A 19,982-nucleotide genomic window follows, 5' to 3' on the forward strand; every position below is an offset into this window, starting at 1 on the left:
ACTCATTAATCCTAATCCGGTGACGGATATGGGTTAGGGGTGTTACATTTTATTGGTATCAGAGCTACGATTTAGTCGATTCTCTGACTAACGTAGCGCGTATGAGTCTAGCTATACATGCCATATTTTATATTGAGATAGTGTGATGACTTCTGACATCTACAAATGTGTTTTCGTATAGTAATGGATCCCGATCGAACTGTAGCGGATGATGTCGAGAGTGTAGCCCCTGCTCCCGTGTAAGGGACGGAGCTGGTTGTTTCTCGACCGAATACGAGTAACCATGGTGATGAGACTAAACAAGCCTTTTATACTATGATGAATGAATGGTTTACTCAATATATCCGGACAAATTCGGCTGTTCAACAATCTCCGACCCCGATTAACCCATTTTCAATGCCTGTGGTACCTCCGACTATCGATCCTATGAGATTGAATAAACCTCCTGTTGATAAAATAAGAAAATATGGAGCTGAAAAATTTAGGGCCACAGCTAGTGATGATGCTGAACAGGCTGAATTTTGGCTCGATAATACCATGTGTGTCTTCGATGAATTATCCTATACGCCTGATGAGTGATTGAAATGTGTTATATCTTTCTTACGGGATTCAGCTTACTATTGGTCAAACACTCTAGTTTCGGTTGTTCCGAAAGAGCGTGTCACTTGGGATTTCTTTCAAACAGAATTTCGTAAAAAGTATATCAGTCAGCGATTCATTGATCAGAAACGAAAAGAATTTCTTGCGCTAAAACAAGGTCGTATGACCGTATCTGATTATGAGCGCGAGTTTGTGAGACTCAGCCGATATGCCCGAGAGTGTGTTGTGACCGAGACTGCTATGTGTAAAAGATTCGAGGAAGGGCTAAATGAAGACATAAAATTTCTTGTCGGCATACTCGAAATAAAAGAGTTCATAGTTCTCGTCGAGCGAGCTTGCAAGGCTGAATAACTCAGTAAAGAGAAAAGAAAAGCTGAGTTTGAAGCTAGTGATTTCCGCAAGAGATCAGCAAGTAAAACTTTTCAGACGGCAACAAAGAAGTTCAGAGATGTTAGTAGCCGATCTGAGGCTACTGCCGGGCTTTTTATTCAAGAACGACCACCAATGAGTTCAAGAGCCACTTCAGTTGCTAGTGTTGGTAATACCCGACCGAATAAGCCCGAGTGTCAACAGTGTGGTAGGAGACATGTTGGTGAGTGCTGGGGCAAGTACAACAATCGAGTTTGCTATTAATGTGGCTCGAAAGATCATTTTATTCGGGAGTGCCCAGAGTTTGTAGATCGAAATTTGGCTCAAAATACGAGATCTGGCAACACAGCCGCTCGAGGTAGACCACCTAGGAATATGGGTAATGTGAGTGGCTGTCAGAGAGGTACTAAAGATGCATCTGTTAGATCTGAGGCTCGCGCACCTGCCAAAAACTATGCCATTCGAGCACGTGAGGAGGCGTCATTCCCAGACATCATTACTGGTATTTTTACTCTTTATGATACCAGTGTTATTGCATTGATTGATCCTGGTTCGACTCATTCTTATTTGTGTGAGACTTTAGTATTCAGTAAGACTTTGTCTGTTGAGTCTACTGAGTTTGTAATTAAAGCATCGAACCCCCTGGGCCGGTGTGTTTATGTTGACAAAGTGTGTAGGAATTGTCCGTTGATGATTCGAGATTTATGTTTTCTAGCTGATTTGATGTTATTGCCATTTGACGAGTTTGATATAATTATGGGTATGGATTGGTTAACTCTACATGATGCTATTGTAAACTACAAACGGAAAACTATTGATCTACGGTGTCAGAACGATGAGATTATTCGAATTGAATCAAATGATCTGAATGGTTTACCAGCAGTAATATCCTCGATGTTGGCTCAGAAGTATGTGAGAAAAGGTTGTGAAGCTTACCTTGCATTTGTTCTTGATAGTAAAGTCACTGAAAAGAAAATTGAATCCGTAAACACAGTAGGTGCATTGGTCAAACCAAAAGGCTTAACTAAAAATTAATAATGTTCGTACCTGGTTCTAAAAGTAGTCTTCGGCACATCCGAATCCTTAACTCGTAACTAATAATATCCAGAATGGAGATCAATATTTAAAAATACTGTCGCACCTTTCAACTGGTCAAACAAATCACCAATATGTGGAAAAGGATATTTGTTTTTTATCATGACTTTGTTAAGCTATCGATACTCGATACATAATCGCATTGATTTGTCCTTTTCGTAACAAATAAAATAGGAGCAGCCCAAGGAGAAAAACTAGGCCGAACAAAGCCTCTATCTGTCAATTCTTGTAACTGTGCTTTCAGTTCTTTCAACTCTATATGTGCCATTCTATACGGAGCTATTGATATCAGAGAAGTTCCCAGTACTAACTTAATAGCAAATTCAACCTCTCTGACTGGTGGTAATCTTGGTAACTCTTTTGGGAATACATCCGAGAATTCACAAAGAATCACAACTGGCTCTAAGTTCAATTATGAAGCTTTGGAATCAAATATATAAGCTAGATATGCCTCACAACCCTTTCTGACATATTTCTGAGCTGACATAGCTGAAATAATATTAGTTGTACCATCAAGTCCATCAGATTCAACCCAAACTATTTCACCATTCTAACATGTCAATAAAAATTGCTTTCGTCTACAATTCACAAAAGCATTATGCAGAGTCAACCAATCCATACCAAGAATCACATCGAATTCATCAAATGGTAATAGCATCAAATCAACAGAAAAGTTGCAATCCCGAATCATCAAATAGTTTTTACAAACTTTATCAACTAACACATACTGACCTAAAGGATTCATTACTTTGATCACAAATTCAGTTGACTCATAACATATTTTCTTATTCGACACTAAAGTTATGCATACATAAGAGTGCGTTGACCCCAGGTCAATCAAAGCATTAACATTAGTATCAAAGATAGAAAATGTACCAGTAATCACATCAGCTGTTGAAGCTTCCTCACGAGCTCGAATTGCATAAGCCTTAGCTGGTGCCCGAGCCTTAGATCTAACCGTAGAATCTTTCATTCCACTTTAACTATTACCCACATTACCACTATTTCTGGATGGTCTCCCTCTCACAGTCGTGTTACTCGAACTAGTGTTCTGAGCTTTCTCTCTATCAAATCCTTTAAGGCAGTCTCTAAGGAAATGGTCACAAGAACTACATTTAAAGCACAATCTGTCTCTCAATCTGCACTCCCTGAAATGTCTCCTATTGCACTGCTGACATTCAGGTTTATTATTTCGAACACTACCCACACTCGCTACAAAAGTAGCTTGAGGTCTTGAATTTGAATGTTGTTTCCCTTTATCTCTTCCTAAGAATCCTATTAAAGCTAATGTACGACTATGAAATTCCTTTGATTTCTTCGATGGAGATGAAAATGACTTTTCCATAGGTCGTTTACCAGTGTCACAAACCTTGAAATTTGTATTTCTTTTAACTTTACTAAGTTCTTTTGCTTCATGTGCTCAATCGACCAAAACCACGAATTCTTTCAATTCCAAAATCCCAACTAACAGTTTGATATCTTTGTTTAAATTATCTTCAAATCGAGTGCACATAACAGCTTCTGATGGTATACATTATCGAGCATACTTGTTGAGTCGCATGAATTCTCTTTCATACCCGGCAACAATTAAATGATCATGTTTTAACTCAATGAACTCTTTGCTCTTCTTGTCAAGATACTGTTGACTAACATATTTCTTCCTGAATTCAATCTGAAAGAAATTCCAATTCACAAGGTCCTTTGGTGCCACATTAATCAAAGTATTCCACCACTGATACACTGAATCTTTCAATAAAGATCCTACATATTTTAAACATTCAACGGGAGAACAAGATAGTTCATCAAAAACTCTCACACTATTTTCTAACCAAAACTCAACTTTTTCTAGGTCATCTTCAGTTGTACTGCAAAACTCTTCAGCCCCATACTTACGTGTTTTATCAACCGGAGGCTTGCTAACACGTACTTGTTTCAAACAATGAGGAATAATGGGAATAGGTTGGGGTACTAGAGGGGATAGAGGTCGTTAAGCCATCGGATTCGTTCTAACGAACTCAGGGAACCTCTCAGAGATCATTTGAAAGAAGGCTTCTTTAGCCTCACTTCCCTGGCCATCAACTACAGGCCCACTACTAGCTGCTCCGTGTACGGAGCCTTGCATATTACTTTCAACCTCATAAGAATCAGTTCGGTTGGATGTCATCTTTTATCTATATGCAAACATAATTCATTTTGAGTTAGAAGATATCACACTATCACAAGTTCTATAATGGCAAGTATTTCTAAACTCTATAAATGTTATGTTTAGTCCGAGAACCGACTAAACTGTAACTCTGATACCACTAAATGTAACACCCCTAACCTATCTCCGTTGCCAGATTAAGGTTACGGAGCATTATCGAACAATCAGAAAACATTTATCATTATAACATTTAATAAATTAGTCTCAATTAGAATCATATCAAACATATGCATTTGATCCCTAAATCGAGTCTTCGAGGCCCTAGAAATAGCTTAGAAGCAATTCATGACTAAATTAAAACAAAACAAAAGTTTTAAGACAAAGTAGCAAATATGTGAAAAAATGGGTCACACGACCGTGTAACAATCGAACAAGGAACACACGACCATGTCCCAGCCCGTGTCCTCACCCGTGTAACTCACTCAGTAGGGTCACACGGTCATGTCGTAGGCCATGTGCCAGGCCATGTAACTCTCTGACTTGCCACACAAAGTCGTGTCACAGGCTATGTGCTAGGTCGTATAACTCACTGACTTAAAACACTAGGATTTTACAAATGACACACTGCCATGTGACAGCCCGTGTCCCAAGCCGTGTGATCCATAATTTGACCCTAAAATCAAGCCATTTCAAGGCCAAAACATAACAAACTAACCATCCCATTTGTGCACACATTCAAGAGCTTTAAACATCATTCAAACATATTTAACCATACCATTTCAAATATCCTAATTCATCTAACCAATATGTTGTTCAAAGGCACCACATGTATACCAAAAACATCATTTACCAAAACAAGTCAATATTACCATATTCTAAGCATAAAAACCTAGTTCCTTAACTACCAAATAACATCACATATAACCATTTGCATATCACCACAAATATACCAACAAGATCATGTATTTAAAAAACCTAAAAGTGGCCAAAATGACCTAACTTGACAAAGCATTAAAAGTTAATCAATCCAAGCATAAACTTCAAAACATCAATTACACATTCAAGCAATACCATTACAAAAAGGTCCTACACATGCCATATATAACCTTAGCCAAATGAATCAAAAACTACCGAAATGATTGTTGGATAGTGTGATAAGTCTCTAAGGAACTTCCAACAGATTGAGCTTCTGGTAATCAATAAAACAAAGGAAAGTAACTACATAAGAAACTAGTTCTTAGTAATCTCGTATAAATTTAAGCATAACTTACCATTGCATTAGCACAAGTTATAGATTAAGCACAATATCATTACCAAAACCATAAGCTTAGCATAAGCCTATACAAGCACCATCAAACTCACAAGTTAGTATGCTTATCCATGATACAAATGAATTCAATCATATAGTGAGTTAGTTTCACATATACATCATTTAATTCATCAACTTTTTCATATGATCATAAGTTGTTTCATTTGTATACCTACCATTTCATTTCCTTTTCTTACCCATTGAACCATCTAGAATTACATTGGATACTTGGGAATTCTCACACATAGTGTGCCTTTCCAAATAACCGTAACCTTTCCTTTTAATAGTGCTCACACAAGCTGTGAAATGGGCCTGCTCACACGAGTTGTGGGTTGGAATGTTAGCTACACGATGCTACTCACACAAATTGATCCACAACAAATGTAGAACCTCATCCATCTGTAGGACATTCAATACCAACACTCGAAGCATGAAATCCCTAATGACATGTCATTCGTATCCTAAGACTTCTTAAGGTTCAAACGAGATTTGTTATCCATCAATTCTTCATATGTCGATAGATTTACAATTTCAAGTCCATTTATATTAAGATAACATAAACAAAAATCAATTTAACTTACATTAATATGACCGTTTTTCATACGAACTTACCTCAATAACCAGGGTCGAAGAAGTAGAATCTGAAATTAATCCGAAACTTTAGCCTTTCCTCGATTTAAGTCCAATTGTTGTTTATCTTGATATAAATAGATAATTTCATTCCGTGAAGTACTTCTAGCATTCATTTTAATCCATAATTCATATTTATGTAAAATTACAAAATTACCCTTAATATTTTAACTTTTTACAATTTTGTCCTTGAACTCATAATTTGAAATTTAACCATTTTAATCCTCCATACAAGCTAGCCAGATTTCTTAGGGACTCATACCAACCCACCTAAATCATTATTTTACCATGAAATTTTACTATTTTCACAAATAAATCCCTAAATGCAATTTTATCAAAAATTACTTAACAAAACATGTTTATTTTACAACCAAGGTTAACAATTTACCAAATAACATCAAAACAAATTCAAATTACTTATAACCTAGATTTTCTACTTTTTTCGACTCAAACTTCATGATCACCACTCTATGCAGAGCTTCCCACAACCTTATCTTCTTCTGAGTAAGAAGAAGGTGAAACAAATTTGAAAAGAATTCTCCTTGAAAAGTCATTTTCCCAGCTATTTATAGCCCTTCACACTTAGTCATCAACCCCATAGAAATCATCTGTTGGTAATCATTTTGTCTCCCACTAATGAACCAATTAGTTCCAATCCAACAGAACCAGAATTGGATCTCAACCATATCCAATTCAATCACTATTTTTTCCTAATTTTTTAGTAAAGGTTGCCAGCTTATGGCTCCTATCAATTTAATCCACCACTTATTCCTAATTTTTAAACTTAAAGAAATCAAGGTGTGATAGAATATTATCTTAATTGGTGAAGGAAAATGAACGGGAGACTGAATTTCATGAAAATACAATAGAAAAAGAATCAAGAAATTAGTGATATGCTTGATGGTTTTCTTAAAAATTGGGTGAGATTTTGGTGTTTGTAAGAAAAGGAAATCAATTTGAAGAGTTTGATTTGAGAGTAAACAAAGAGTTTTGGTGTTTGTAAAATTTTCAAATACTAAGCAAGGAAAAGGGAAGAAAGGCGTTACGTTAAAAAATTTTTCCAAATCCCAAATTTTTTAGTTTTTGGTCAAATTGCTTATGGGAAACTCCCACCTTTGCCTTATTTTCAAATTAGTCCCCTTTTCTAGTTAAAAGTTTTTTTCTCATTTCTTTTTAAATTTTATTTTATTTTTGAAAGTCGTTTTAATGAAAATATTTTTTATTACTTAATTTTGAATTCTCAAACCTAATTTTGACTTTAATTTATGAAAACTAATCCCTGCCCAAATTGACAAACTCGATTCACCAACTCGAAACTATTAGGCTGAATTTCAGGATGTAACATGAAATGGTTCTTGTAATATGCTATGACATTCATGTAAGTGAGATATGATAATAAACAGATTAAATGTTAGAATCTGACATGTTAACTAGCTTAAAGAATGATGTTTTGTTTCATGAGACAATAAATGAATTTATGATTTAGATAGTATTTGGATTTCATAATATATGTACTTGGTATTTTTCTTATATGTAATTAATGCTTTAAATCATGTTAGCACCACTGAGTCATATTCTTCATAATATGGTTTTGTTTATTTTCATGCACAAGTATCGTTAAATCTCATGGTCTCGAGGTGTTTGACAGCATCTAGGACTCCACTCACGACTCAGCAAAATTTGTATAGTTTTTTTTTTATATTTATAGCAAGTGGCATGTACCTAATGTCTTGAGTTGGTCTTTAAGTTCATTTTGAGGTTTTGGTACTTATGATATGAAGGTTTACATTATGAATGCGACCATGTATGTTTGATGATATGTGTATGTATTAAACTAGTGATATAATGGTATGCTTACTCATTTTACATATGTATGTTTGTAATTGAGGTATTGCTTGCATGCCAAGTAATACAATGTGATGCATGCAATTGGAACGAATCTGTATATTTATGTGATCATATGTTTAAAGGTGTTTAGGTGTGTCAAGGATGATATTTTGACCTTGTGTAGAATGTCTTATTATGTGATAAGGAGAGATTTTGGATCACTTTAGACCAAATGAAATTGATGCTAGGTAAGCTTTAAAGAAATTATGCATATTTTTGGAAAAACTATTCGATATGTTGGAACATTTTCAAATATTTATATTGTTCAATAAATATACATGAAAGGGTATAATGTATATACATGAAAGGGTATAATGTCTTTTGGTTATTGATCAAGAGTTATATCACTTGATTTTTACAAAGAATGATAATTATACAAATAATATTTACTTGAATAGTTGGGAGATATCAACTGAATAATTATGTCTCTTTTAAAGATATGATTATTTAGAAAAGATACCAATTGGATGTTATATCTCTATGAAGAGACATGAGAGTTCCTATAAATAGGATGGGATTTCATTTGGAAGATATATCAAAAATTCTCAAAAAGTTTCTTTTTATTCTTCCTCCATCTTCTACTATTATTAGATTGTTCTATAAAGAATTAATGCAGAAATTCTTTATAGAAATTGATTTTCTTATTATACTCTGCACAATGCTTAGTAGACTATTTTCATCAGTGCAAAACGCAAATAGTCATCAGGATTCATTGTATCCTCAAGGTTCATTTGCTTGAAACTCATTTGCAAACTAAGTATAGGTGAGGGTGAATAGAACCTTAAAGATAGTGGCTTGATACACACCTTGGAGCTAGAGGTGTGCATGGGCCAAGCCTGGCTCAATTAAAAATTTAGGCTCGTTTGCTAGGCCCAGACCCGACCCAGCTCAAAAAAAGGGGACTAAAATTTTGCCTAAGCCGACCCAGATAAAAATGTTAAAACCCGGGCCAGACTCGACTCGCCCATATTAATTTTTATATTATTTTTTATATAATTTTAATATATATATATATAATACATCAAAATTACTAAAAATATCAAAATAAATATTTCTCAACAAATTGAAAATAAATTTTAAAAAATATGTATACTTAAATAACACTAAGATAGATGTAACTTAACAAGCAAATGCCTCTAAAATAATAACAAAATTAACAAATGTCTTTAAAATAATAACAAAATTAACTATAAAATAAGTTTTATACAATATTCAAACAATAACAACAAAATAGTAGCAACATAATAGTAAAATGGTAGCAAAAAAGGGAGAAAACAATAAGAAAATAATATTAAAAAATAATTTTTTTGTCCTTTAGTGAATTCGAGCCAGGCCAAGCCGGGCCCGAGCAAAAAAGGCCTTACCCGAGGCCTGGCCCGTTTTGTAAACAAGCCTTATTTTTTTGGTCCAAGCCAATTTTTGGGCCTATATTTTTGCCCAAATCCTCCCACATTTCAGGCGGACCTTTGGGCCGGGCCGGATGGCCCGACCCATGAATAGGTCTACTTGGAACATTATCCAATTGCTTCGTTTTTTTTTTGTTTGAGTTGTTGTTTGTGTTTTGTTCATGTGTTCAAGATTTTCCTCACAGAAGTTTAGTTTTAACACCATAGTCATAACATTCCCCTGTTGAAGTCGCGAAATCATGCTACTACCCTCAATGTCGTGACATTCATCCATTGATGTCACGACAAAACCCTTGTTTTAGTTGTTTTTACGTTTTGATACCTCATTTCTTACTAGTGTTTCACGAAAGCTTTCGTAATCTTACTTATAACCTGGATTTGAATAAATAATATTTTTAGAAGTTTTAAGACTTAATTGTTTGCATGACTCATCTTTTAGATATTGAAATGAAAATGTCGCTGCTTCGGTAGCGAATGTGTGACATCTCACATCTCGGATCTAGCAATCGGGTTGGGTGTGAGGTGTTACACACTCCTCCTGTCGAATTAAAGTTTGAGCTACTGATATAACTCCAAACTGCAATACTATTGATAATTTTCATGATCGTATCTTTTAGTCTCCATGATTATACGTATGTGTTTATCTTAATTTCAATTACAATTTTCATTTCTATTTTGATTTTATATTTTAGGGTTTAAACTTTAGTACTTGATTTTAAGTTCTCGTACGATGGACTTTATGTATTTGTACCTATTTCATTGCTTTCTTTAAGTTATGACTTTTGATATATATATATATATATATATATATATATATATATATATATATATATTCTGAATATTTTATGTGAGTTTTTTATTCTTTCCATTTCCTTTTATTCAAAATATAAGTGTCATTAAAGGTGATAGAATGCTTTTGTAACTATAATTACCTTTGATTAAAAAAAAGTAGCCAAAAGTATCATTTCACTACGTTTTTGTCTAAAATGTTTTGTAATATTTTTAAAATGTCACAAAATAAACAATTCATTAATTCTTTTTTTTCCAATTTTCCATGAGTTTTTAAGCATCAGAAGATAAACTTTTGTTACATTTTGATCGGTCAATTGACACTTAGAAACATAAAAAATATGCAACTTTTGAGACATTTACTATTCTCACAAAAAACAACTTTTGTAATATTTTAAAGCATTACGAGTGCTTTCCTTAAGGTTAATTCGTCACATTTTTTACATTTTGTGAAAATGTCATGAAAATTCAAAATTATCTTTCGTGAAGTTTGGATGTCGTTTTCATGATGTTTTCAAAACGTAACAAAAATACAGTTTTGGTGTAGTGTTGTTTTATAGTATATAATATTAATATTTTAACGATATAAATATGAATGTTTTTTAAATTTGACTTAAACTCATCTACCTCTTTTATTCTTAATGTCTCACTATCTATTCTCATATATATATATATATATATATTTTTTTTTAAATTAAGTTTTAATTAGTTATTATGAAGTCTAAAGAAGATATAATTTTTACAAATATAATCTTATTGTAAAATAAATTTCAGATGTCAAAAGAAAAAAATTCTTTTATAATATTCTATAATAAATATAATTTATAGTGTTTGTTTCATTGAAAACATGTTTTAAAAATGACTTTAGGAAATTTTGTTAAAGAAGAGAATAATTTTCTTACAAAGAATCATCCAAACACAAAATAAAAAATAAATTTATTTTTAGAAAATCATCTTAATTTCAAATAAATTTAAGAAAAAAAAAACACACCACACAGCTATAGCAAAAGGCAACCATGCTTCAATGGAAGACTAGTAGTTGTATGTAAGGATTAAGACAAATTTAGAAACTGTCGCATTTCTAACACACCATTCTAACATAGAATATCAGCCTATGAGTAGCCATAAAAAATTGGGAAAACTGCGTTTATTAATTTCCCTTGCTACTTAAATATGTGTGGCCGAATACGGAAAACTAGCTTAGTTAATAATTAAACGTGTGAAGCTAAATTCATAGCCTTTTATCCAAATTAAATATAGGATTTACTAGGAGCTGTCTGAGTAGGAAACATGGCACTGGCACATGCTAATGTAGTTTCTTTTTTTAATTGACATTAAACAAATTTAAATCTTCATTTTCCAATGAATCCTAGCTTTAAAGAAAGATTTTTTAATTAATTACTGTTGTCACCCATTTCTGCTTCATGTTGTATATGAAAAATTCCAATTCTAAGATTTAATCAAATTGAACCGAGAATGGATCAAATTGCGAATAATTATTTACTACACAAAGGAAGAAATTAAACCATGCCATGGCCATGCAGTAATAGATATAATTAATAAGGAAATGCATGCCGGGGAAATTTCAGTCATTCCCAGCAATGGTACGAGTATCTAGTTTTGACAATGGAGGATGTTAATGAGTATCTACTTTTCCTCTTAACTTAAAGCTAAATTATGGGTTCTTATTATCTCCTTCAAAGCGCCATCCATTCATTGCCTCCTCATTTTGCTTTCGTTTTTCGATAATCAGGAGAGCCTATGGCTAAGATTTAGATAGTGTATACCTAAATCCAATGCATCATCAGTATACCTAACCTTAAGTTTTTCTCTTAAGTTGGACAAGCAAATTGATCATCAATTACCCAAAAACAAAGCTAGTGTGGCAGATGGTGTGAAATCTTAAGGGTCCTCTATTATGTTGGACTGTTTCTGGCTTTTTCGTCTATCATCTTTAACTTATCAACGGTGGAAGCTGAAACACTGATGGTCAGGTCGAGGTTCAAATCAGGGAGCTGATGATCCTCCAGGGAACTTGCAGCATCCGAAACTTGATCATTGTCACCTCTGGATTTCTCCGGTGGATGAATATTAGAATTATCGGTGACTGGAACTTTTGAAGCAGGAGATATTATACTTGCACCACTATTGGAATCATGTGGACGAGGAAGATGATTGTGAGTGATCAAACGATGGTTATTGGGATCGATCCCCATGTTTATAAGCTTCCTTCTTAGATGAGAGTTCCAATAATTCTTCACCTCGTTGTCGGTTCTTCCAGGTAATCTTCCGGCTATCAACGACCACCTGAATTTTTTTACAGTAAAAGAATACCAACTTGTTAAAGCTTTTTGCAGATTAAACTTAGATAAGCTAAGCACAATATTAGCACTTTCTCAGAGTTATTAAAAAAAAAAACAAGAAACTTTCATGTTAAACATAGTTATTTGATGAGATTGACTGGTTCTACTAGTTAAATTTACGGTTGGAATAGTTAAATTGGAAATTAGCTAAGGTATAAGTTGAAAGAAAAGTGAATTGATACAAAATTTTGTTAGTATTTTTATTTTTATAAATTTTAAAATTTTATTTAATTGAAAAGTCAAATCAATGATTTCAATAATCCATCTGGTTCCATTTTTTTATATAAGGTTTAAAACTACTCATAACTCTAACCCAACTTTTAATAGGAGGATAAAACATGCTTGAGTGTATTTGAACTTATGTTTTTATGCATTGACAACAATACTAACGCCAACTAGGGGTGTTCAAACGGTTAATCGAACCGAACCGAACCGAAATTTATATGTTTTTATTTTTATTTTTGTTAAAACAAGTATAAAACATATCAAAAAATTAAATAAATTGATAATATTCATTAGACCAAATTATCAGAATTAAAACTACATATAATTTGTATTATTAATTATTAAGTTTGGTTAATTCAGTTAATTCGATTAATTACCCGATTTCAAACCAAATTAAGCGATAACCAAACGTCTAAAAAATCATTAACTGACCTCCGACCGAATTAGATCGATTAAGTCGGTTAATTCGATTTTAACCAAAATTTAAACACACCTAACACTAACTGAATTAAAACTCAATTCACAATAATCATCTAAAAAAAACATTGTTGATAAATGATAATACATGGCCACTCATAAATGCTTTCTGAGTTTCCCTTTTTATTAGAAGCCTTGTACTTCCATTTCTAGTCTATTTAAGCCACATGTGGCAAAGATTTTCATTTTGATGTTTTGGATGAGGTTAATTCTAGAGATATGGAATCTTGATTTCTCTCATAAAAATTAAAACTTCTATAATTACTAATGATAATGTATAAAAATAATTTAATTTTACAAATTTTCATGTTTTGCTTATCTAAATTAGATGTATATTTTAATTGGAGTAACACACAGCGAACTCTCATTATAATAATTATTAATAAAATTAATTTTTTAGAACCAAATTTTTATGTTTTATAAGAGTTTTTTCACTTATAACAACAATTATAAAGTACACTCTCTATTAAATTAGTTTTTTAAACATTATATTATCTTAAATTTTAATGAAATCAATTTTATTCTTAAGTGAAATAAAAATCATAAATTTTAATTAAAGATATTATTTTGATAATTTTTTTAAGAAAACTATTTTAATAAATAAAATTACATTTTAAAATTTTAATAAAGATAATCTAATCTGACTAATTAATAATATTATTAACATATTATAGTTTTTTAAAAAAGCAAATATAATTTAAATATTGAATTATTAGGTTATCTTGTGTCTATAAAAAAAACAAAATTTTGTCAGTATGTAAAAGATATAAAGAGAGAATTGGTACCGGTTGCCTAAGAGTGCATGAAGCTTGATAATTAGATCCTCTTCATCTTCAGTAAAGTTACCTCTTTTAAGGTCAGGCCTAAGATAATTTATCCATCTCAGCCTACAACTTTTACCGCATCGAAGGAGCCCTAAACCATTTTTTATAGGAAAGAAGAAGGAATAATACACAATTAGCATCCCTTGACATTAAAAGGAAAATATTGATGATTAAAATGATGATGCATATAAGATAAGAAACCTGCAGCCTGAGGGAGAGTACGCCAGCAACCTTCGCCATGAAGTCGAATGTAATTGATGAGCTTCTCATCTTCTTGCTTAGACCATGCCCCTTTATTTGTGTCTTGCTTATCACAGCAAGGCTTCCTCATTCTCCCCCCTTACTAATTTAACCCTAAAATCTCAGATGATATTAGTAGTGAAAGAGCGCCAAGGCAACAAAAGAAGGGGATGCCTGGGTATATATTAAAGGTTGTTTAGCGACACAGAATTATAAGATAAAAGAGAAATGGAGAAAGAGGGGGGGGGGGTTGGGTTGACTGGTGGTTTGGTCATGCATGTTTCCATGTTTCTTCTCAACCTCTAAGTTTAAAGGGACGAAATTTCAATTACAAAACCGAAAGAAGGGCTAGTAAAAGTTTGACAATTTTTTTTTATCACTTTTCTGGTAGTTGCTTTGGGACTAGATCAAAATCCAACATATTAAATCTTTTATTTCATTTATCAGGTTTTCCATTCATAAAATAAAATAAAACTTGTTATTATTCAAAATTTAAACGGAGCGAAATTTTATGGTTTATTTAGTTTATAACTTTTGTATAATATAAAGAATAAACATTTTACATAAATTAGTAACAATAACTTTAAAGAAACAGTATTGTTAAAATCAAACTAGTGGGTTGAATTAAAAATCGATGATTCGACTAGTTTGACCATTGTTGTATAATAAAAAATAAAACAAAACAAAAACAAGAAAACTATTTAATTAATTTTTATTTTATTTAATTATTATTGAATAAGAATTGATGGATTAAATCAACAAGATTCTTACATCATAGTAAAATGTACATAATTTTTTAGAAAAACTTTAAGAACCAATTAATGAAACCAATTTGAACCAGTAGAATGTGTTTCCATTACTTTTAATTGTTTAAATTAATATATTGTAAGATAATAACTTTCTTTTTCAAAATTTATCAAAATCAAAACATTACAATCTGTTAATTGAGTCTTAACTTAGTTAATATCGGCATTATTATTACTATAGAAAAATATGGATTCGAATGCATTCAAACACATTTATCTTCCAATTTAAAAATTAAAAAATATTATAAATAATTATAGATATTATATAAAAAATTAATTATCAGCCTAATTGTATTAAGTAATTGGGTTCCAGCAACCGCTACTCCAACTTCCATCCCATCCTATATTTCTCTTTATTGGTTTCGGCTTCAAAAATAATAATTGTCTGTACATTTACATGTATGCATGTATAGAGAGAGTTGATTGGTTAATTTATTTAGTGATCAATGCCCAGTAGCAGAAGAAGAAATGGGAGTTAGCACTTGGCACCGTCACATGTTCGTAGGTTGACTGATAGTTTTTTTTAGCTATTTCTCAACAACAATGGCAGACCATCTTAACAAACAGTCTCTCTTTTCATCATTAAATAAAATCTATATATTTTTTTCTAAAAAAGAAAAATATTTTGGGGCAATCAATAAAAGGATGATACTCATCCCTAGGAGCTGATTTGTTGATATAAGGCATTAACTGACAAAATATTTCATCAGATTTTTATCAAATCATCATCCTTCATTCTTTCTAATAAGATATTCCTTCCCTTTTTTCTTAAACCTACATTTTCTTTTCTTCCTGAAAATTACTCTCAGCTGCCATAAAAAACCAAAACGGAATCCTGAAATGATTTTAATATAAAATATGTAAAATGCATATAAAATAAATAAATTTGTAATACTTTTAACACGTTTAAAAAAACTCTATCACATAAAACAAATTAAAAACATGTAAAACCTATCATTTTAATATTTTAAATACATTAAAAATAATTTAAACTCAGAAAAATTATTTCTCGATTTTTCTGTTTATTCCATATTTCCTTTCTTTCCTTACATGGACTGAATTAGCCTTCCTAACAATAAAATTACATTGCAATGATTTCAAATTTTCAATTGAAGAATCTCAGGCCATGAGGGACAACTTTTATATTAGGGTATGGATAACATATCATTTTATATAATATTATCATATGTAATAGCTAAACTATAGATTTAGTCGTTTAAATTATGTTTTGGTTATCGAAATTTAAAAAGTTTACAATATGATCACCAATGTTATCAATTTATTGCATTTTGATTATTGAGTTGCTAAGTGGCATTAACTCTGTAACGACAAGTTAAAGCGACGCACTATATCATTAATTTAAATGAAAATTTTAAGTCCAATTGCACTAGCCTCTATACTTTTTCCTTTTTGAGCAATTCAATTCTTTTTATTTCTATTTCTTTATTTTCTCTCTTTTTCTCTCATCCCCTATGAAATAAAAATTTTAAAAAAAGAACTAAATTGCTCAAAGGAAAAAATGTAGATACGAGTTATACAATTTAGACTAAAATTTTGTCAGTAATGATGATATAACGTGTCACGTCAGCTTGTTTTTAAACTGTTAATGACAGTTAACGGCTCAAGGATCAAATGTAACAAATTAATAATGTTAATGGTCATACAGAATGCTAGTGACCATCGTAATTCTTAAAGTTGGGTCATCAAATTACTAAGTCTATAATTACCTAATTTTAAATAGTAGGCCTGCAAGAAGTTTTAGTATGAACTCATAGTTCTGCGACCTTTAGTTGTGAAGAAGACTTAGGTATGTTAAAATTTTGAATGGTAGTTTAAAGAATTCCCTGCCAATAGTGTAACCAAATCTCCGTTACAATATATGTTGCATTGGACGCACTTTTTCACTGTATTGTTTTTCTGTTTTCCAAATGCAAACACATGTATTAGATTATATCACGATACAGATAAAATAAAATTAAAAAAATTTAGTTATCAATTAATTCTAGGATTGATTCTAGTTTAATTTTAGTCATTTTTAATATATATATATATATATAAGTATGAAAAAACACAAAAATATGGTAAGAAACACATCTAATGATTTATTTACAGGCATTAATAAGGATTTAAAGAAATAGGTAAGAATAGATTAAAAAGGAAACGAAAACCAAAAAGTAGAAATTTTGATGAAAACGAAACTGGTTTTTGTCGCATTTGGGCTTTTTAATTTAATAAATAGTTGGGCTAGACTTTTCAATTTAACCCATTTGTTTTAAACTCCATTTTTTCAAGACACGGTCATGCGACTTGGGGTTCCCAAAAATGTTGAATTGATTTTAAAAAATAATTTTTATAACCTTTTGAGTTCATTTCACTAACTTATATATAATATTTATTTTATTCTATAAATTAAAAAAATAAATTTTGATTCAGTTGTGTTGAGGGTAAGATCCAAAAAGGAAGGGTTGTGATGGTATTTGGCGATTCACCTAGCTTAAGGCAAGGTAGAGAGTTGTTGTATAGGGTGGTTCGAGGGAGGTTAAGGTTGGTATATGATGAAGATGAAAGAGAGAGAGAGAGAGAGAGAGAGTGAGTGATACATTAGTTGGGAGCCATTGTTAGTTATATATGGTGGGTTGTGATCTCGAGGTGCCACATGTCCTGGTGTTATTGGTGATCAAGAGTGATACATTAGTTGGTCTGCCATGGCAAGTATGGGCCTAAGCGTGGCTGCTAGGGTGACGATTGGACAAGTTGTCAATCGTGTCAAACGAAATTAGTGTTTGGAAACTGGTGTTATAAATGATAGTTCAATAGGGTTCACATATGGTTTATGTGCAGGTGTGCCTAGATTGAGGGTATTCGAGGAGTTCTCATATCGTGGTCGAGCGAGGTGTTTGGAAAGGAGTTCACACATTTGGTGCTCCGAGAGGTGGTATGTGTTTTCTCAAGGCGCGGTGCTCACTCCAAGGAGTGGTTGTAACAACCTGTTTTTTAGTGGTGTAGGAAACAGTGGTTTTGAGACCATGATTCTGACTAGTGAGTTTGTATTTTTTATTTATTTAATAATTACAGGGTTATTATAGTGTTATATTAAAATTTGGTTAGAAAATTTTAATGTTTAGATAGTTAATTTAGTAAAAAGGACTAAATCGTAAAAGTTGCAAAAGCCAATCGTCATAGATTATTATTAGTATAATGGCTTAAAAATTTAAAGTAAAAAATTTTAAATGAAAATTAACCCTTAATTAAATATAGTGGACGAGGATGATAATTATGAAATTTGGATTGTTTTTAAAGGTTAAAATGGTAAATTAATAATTAAAAACAAAAACAAATGAAAACTAACATTTTGTCATCTTCCATAAGCTTCTCCACCGATTTTTGAAAAAAATGAGACACCATTTTTATGCGCTTGAAGTTTGGCTAGCTTGTAACCTTGCATATCAAGAAACGGATCAATCGATCGACAAAAACAAGAAAGGAAAAGTCGTCGAGTAGTCGTCATAACATGTTGTTAGCTATCGTATTTTGGCAAGTTTGTATTACACTGATTATGTTGTTAATGTTTTAACTTAGTATGTAATAGATTTTTGAAATTGGATAATGCTTTGGTCTATTACTTATTAATGAAATGGATAAATAAAGTTTGAGCATGAGATGGTCTTGGAAAAGCAAATTAAGCTCGTGTGAACTTAGTGAATAGCTAGGATACAAATATCATGTCATTAAGGCATAGCAGACAATTTGTGCCAATGTTATATTTAGCAGGTACTATGTACCGGTGATGGATACCATATCGATGGTTGAGGTTCTACATGTGTTACAGATTCTTTGAAGCTTGTGTAAGCAGTATCATGTATCAGTTAATGTCTTTATGTTAACTCGTATGAGCATTACCCTCTCATGTATCTGAAGCTGATTTACTATTGTTCTCCGAGCAACAATTTAACTATTAAGATGAAAAAGGAACAAGATGATACGATGAATTATATCTTGGTACATGATTATTTGACATGTGTTTTAATGATATGAAACGTCTAGGTTTGATTACTTTGGGTAGTTGGAATGGTGAAATACGATAAAGGAATTGTTAGTTTCATTGTTATGTACGGTTTATATTTAAATTAATAGGTATGATATGTTTGATTTTACGAACTTATTAAACTTTACATAAGCTTACTTTATTTGGTTTTATTTTTGGTAGATTGTTGGACTTCCGCTGTCGATTGGAACATCATTGGAGACCACACTATCAGACAACTCTTTCAGTAGCTATCTGTTTATTTTGGCCTGGTTATAAGTGGCATGTAAATAGGGTTTTAGATATTTAAGTCATAAGTATTATGATAATAAGATGTGCATTTTGAAAAACATGGTTTATATGTTGATATAAATTCTATTTGGTAACTTGGTTGGTTGGGGTGTGTGATGGTGTATGCATGAGTTGATATTTAGATGCATTTAAATGGTTGCTTCGGTATGTTTATGGTAATAGGCAACTTGGAATGCTTTGTGCTTTGTTGAGATGATTAATTTGGTTATGGTAAGTTATGAATTTAGGGTGAGGTATATGAGCATTTGATGGTTTAGTTTATGGCTAAACTTTGGTATTTGGCATCTAAAATTTGAAGACTGTTTTGAATGAATTTAACTTATGGTACATGTTTTGGTTGAATGGTTGTTGTATATATTTGAATTGAGGTGTCAATGAGAGCATATTGGTTAGGCACATAGGTTGACTATGAATTGGTATATTTTGTCTTGTTTTAGCACATTTTGAATAGATTTGAAAGTTGGTTATTGCATAGTTTGGTGT

At 31.9% G+C, this 19,982-nt stretch overlaps 1 protein-coding gene across 1 annotated transcript; it reads right to left on the reverse strand.

Annotated features, from left to right (window-relative positions):
• Positions 1-11,744: 11,744 nt before the first annotated feature.
• LOC105794444 (transcription repressor MYB4) lies at positions 11,745-14,557 on the reverse strand. The gene is made up of 3 exons (XM_012623621.2): positions 14,319-14,557; positions 14,079-14,208; positions 11,745-12,535 (listed from the first exon to the last, which is right to left on the reverse strand). The coding sequence occupies exons 1-3, from the start codon at positions 14,446-14,448 to the stop codon at positions 12,145-12,147; spliced, it is 651 nt and encodes a 216-aa protein (XP_012479075.1). The 5' UTR covers positions 14,449-14,557; the 3' UTR covers positions 11,745-12,144.
• Between the last annotated feature and the right edge of the window lie 5,425 nt (positions 14,558-19,982).

Source organism: Gossypium raimondii, chromosome 3 (genome assembly GCF_025698545.1).
Source record: "Gossypium raimondii isolate GPD5lz chromosome 3, ASM2569854v1, whole genome shotgun sequence".
Classification (NCBI taxonomy): domain Eukaryota; kingdom Viridiplantae; phylum Streptophyta; class Magnoliopsida; order Malvales; family Malvaceae; genus Gossypium; species Gossypium raimondii.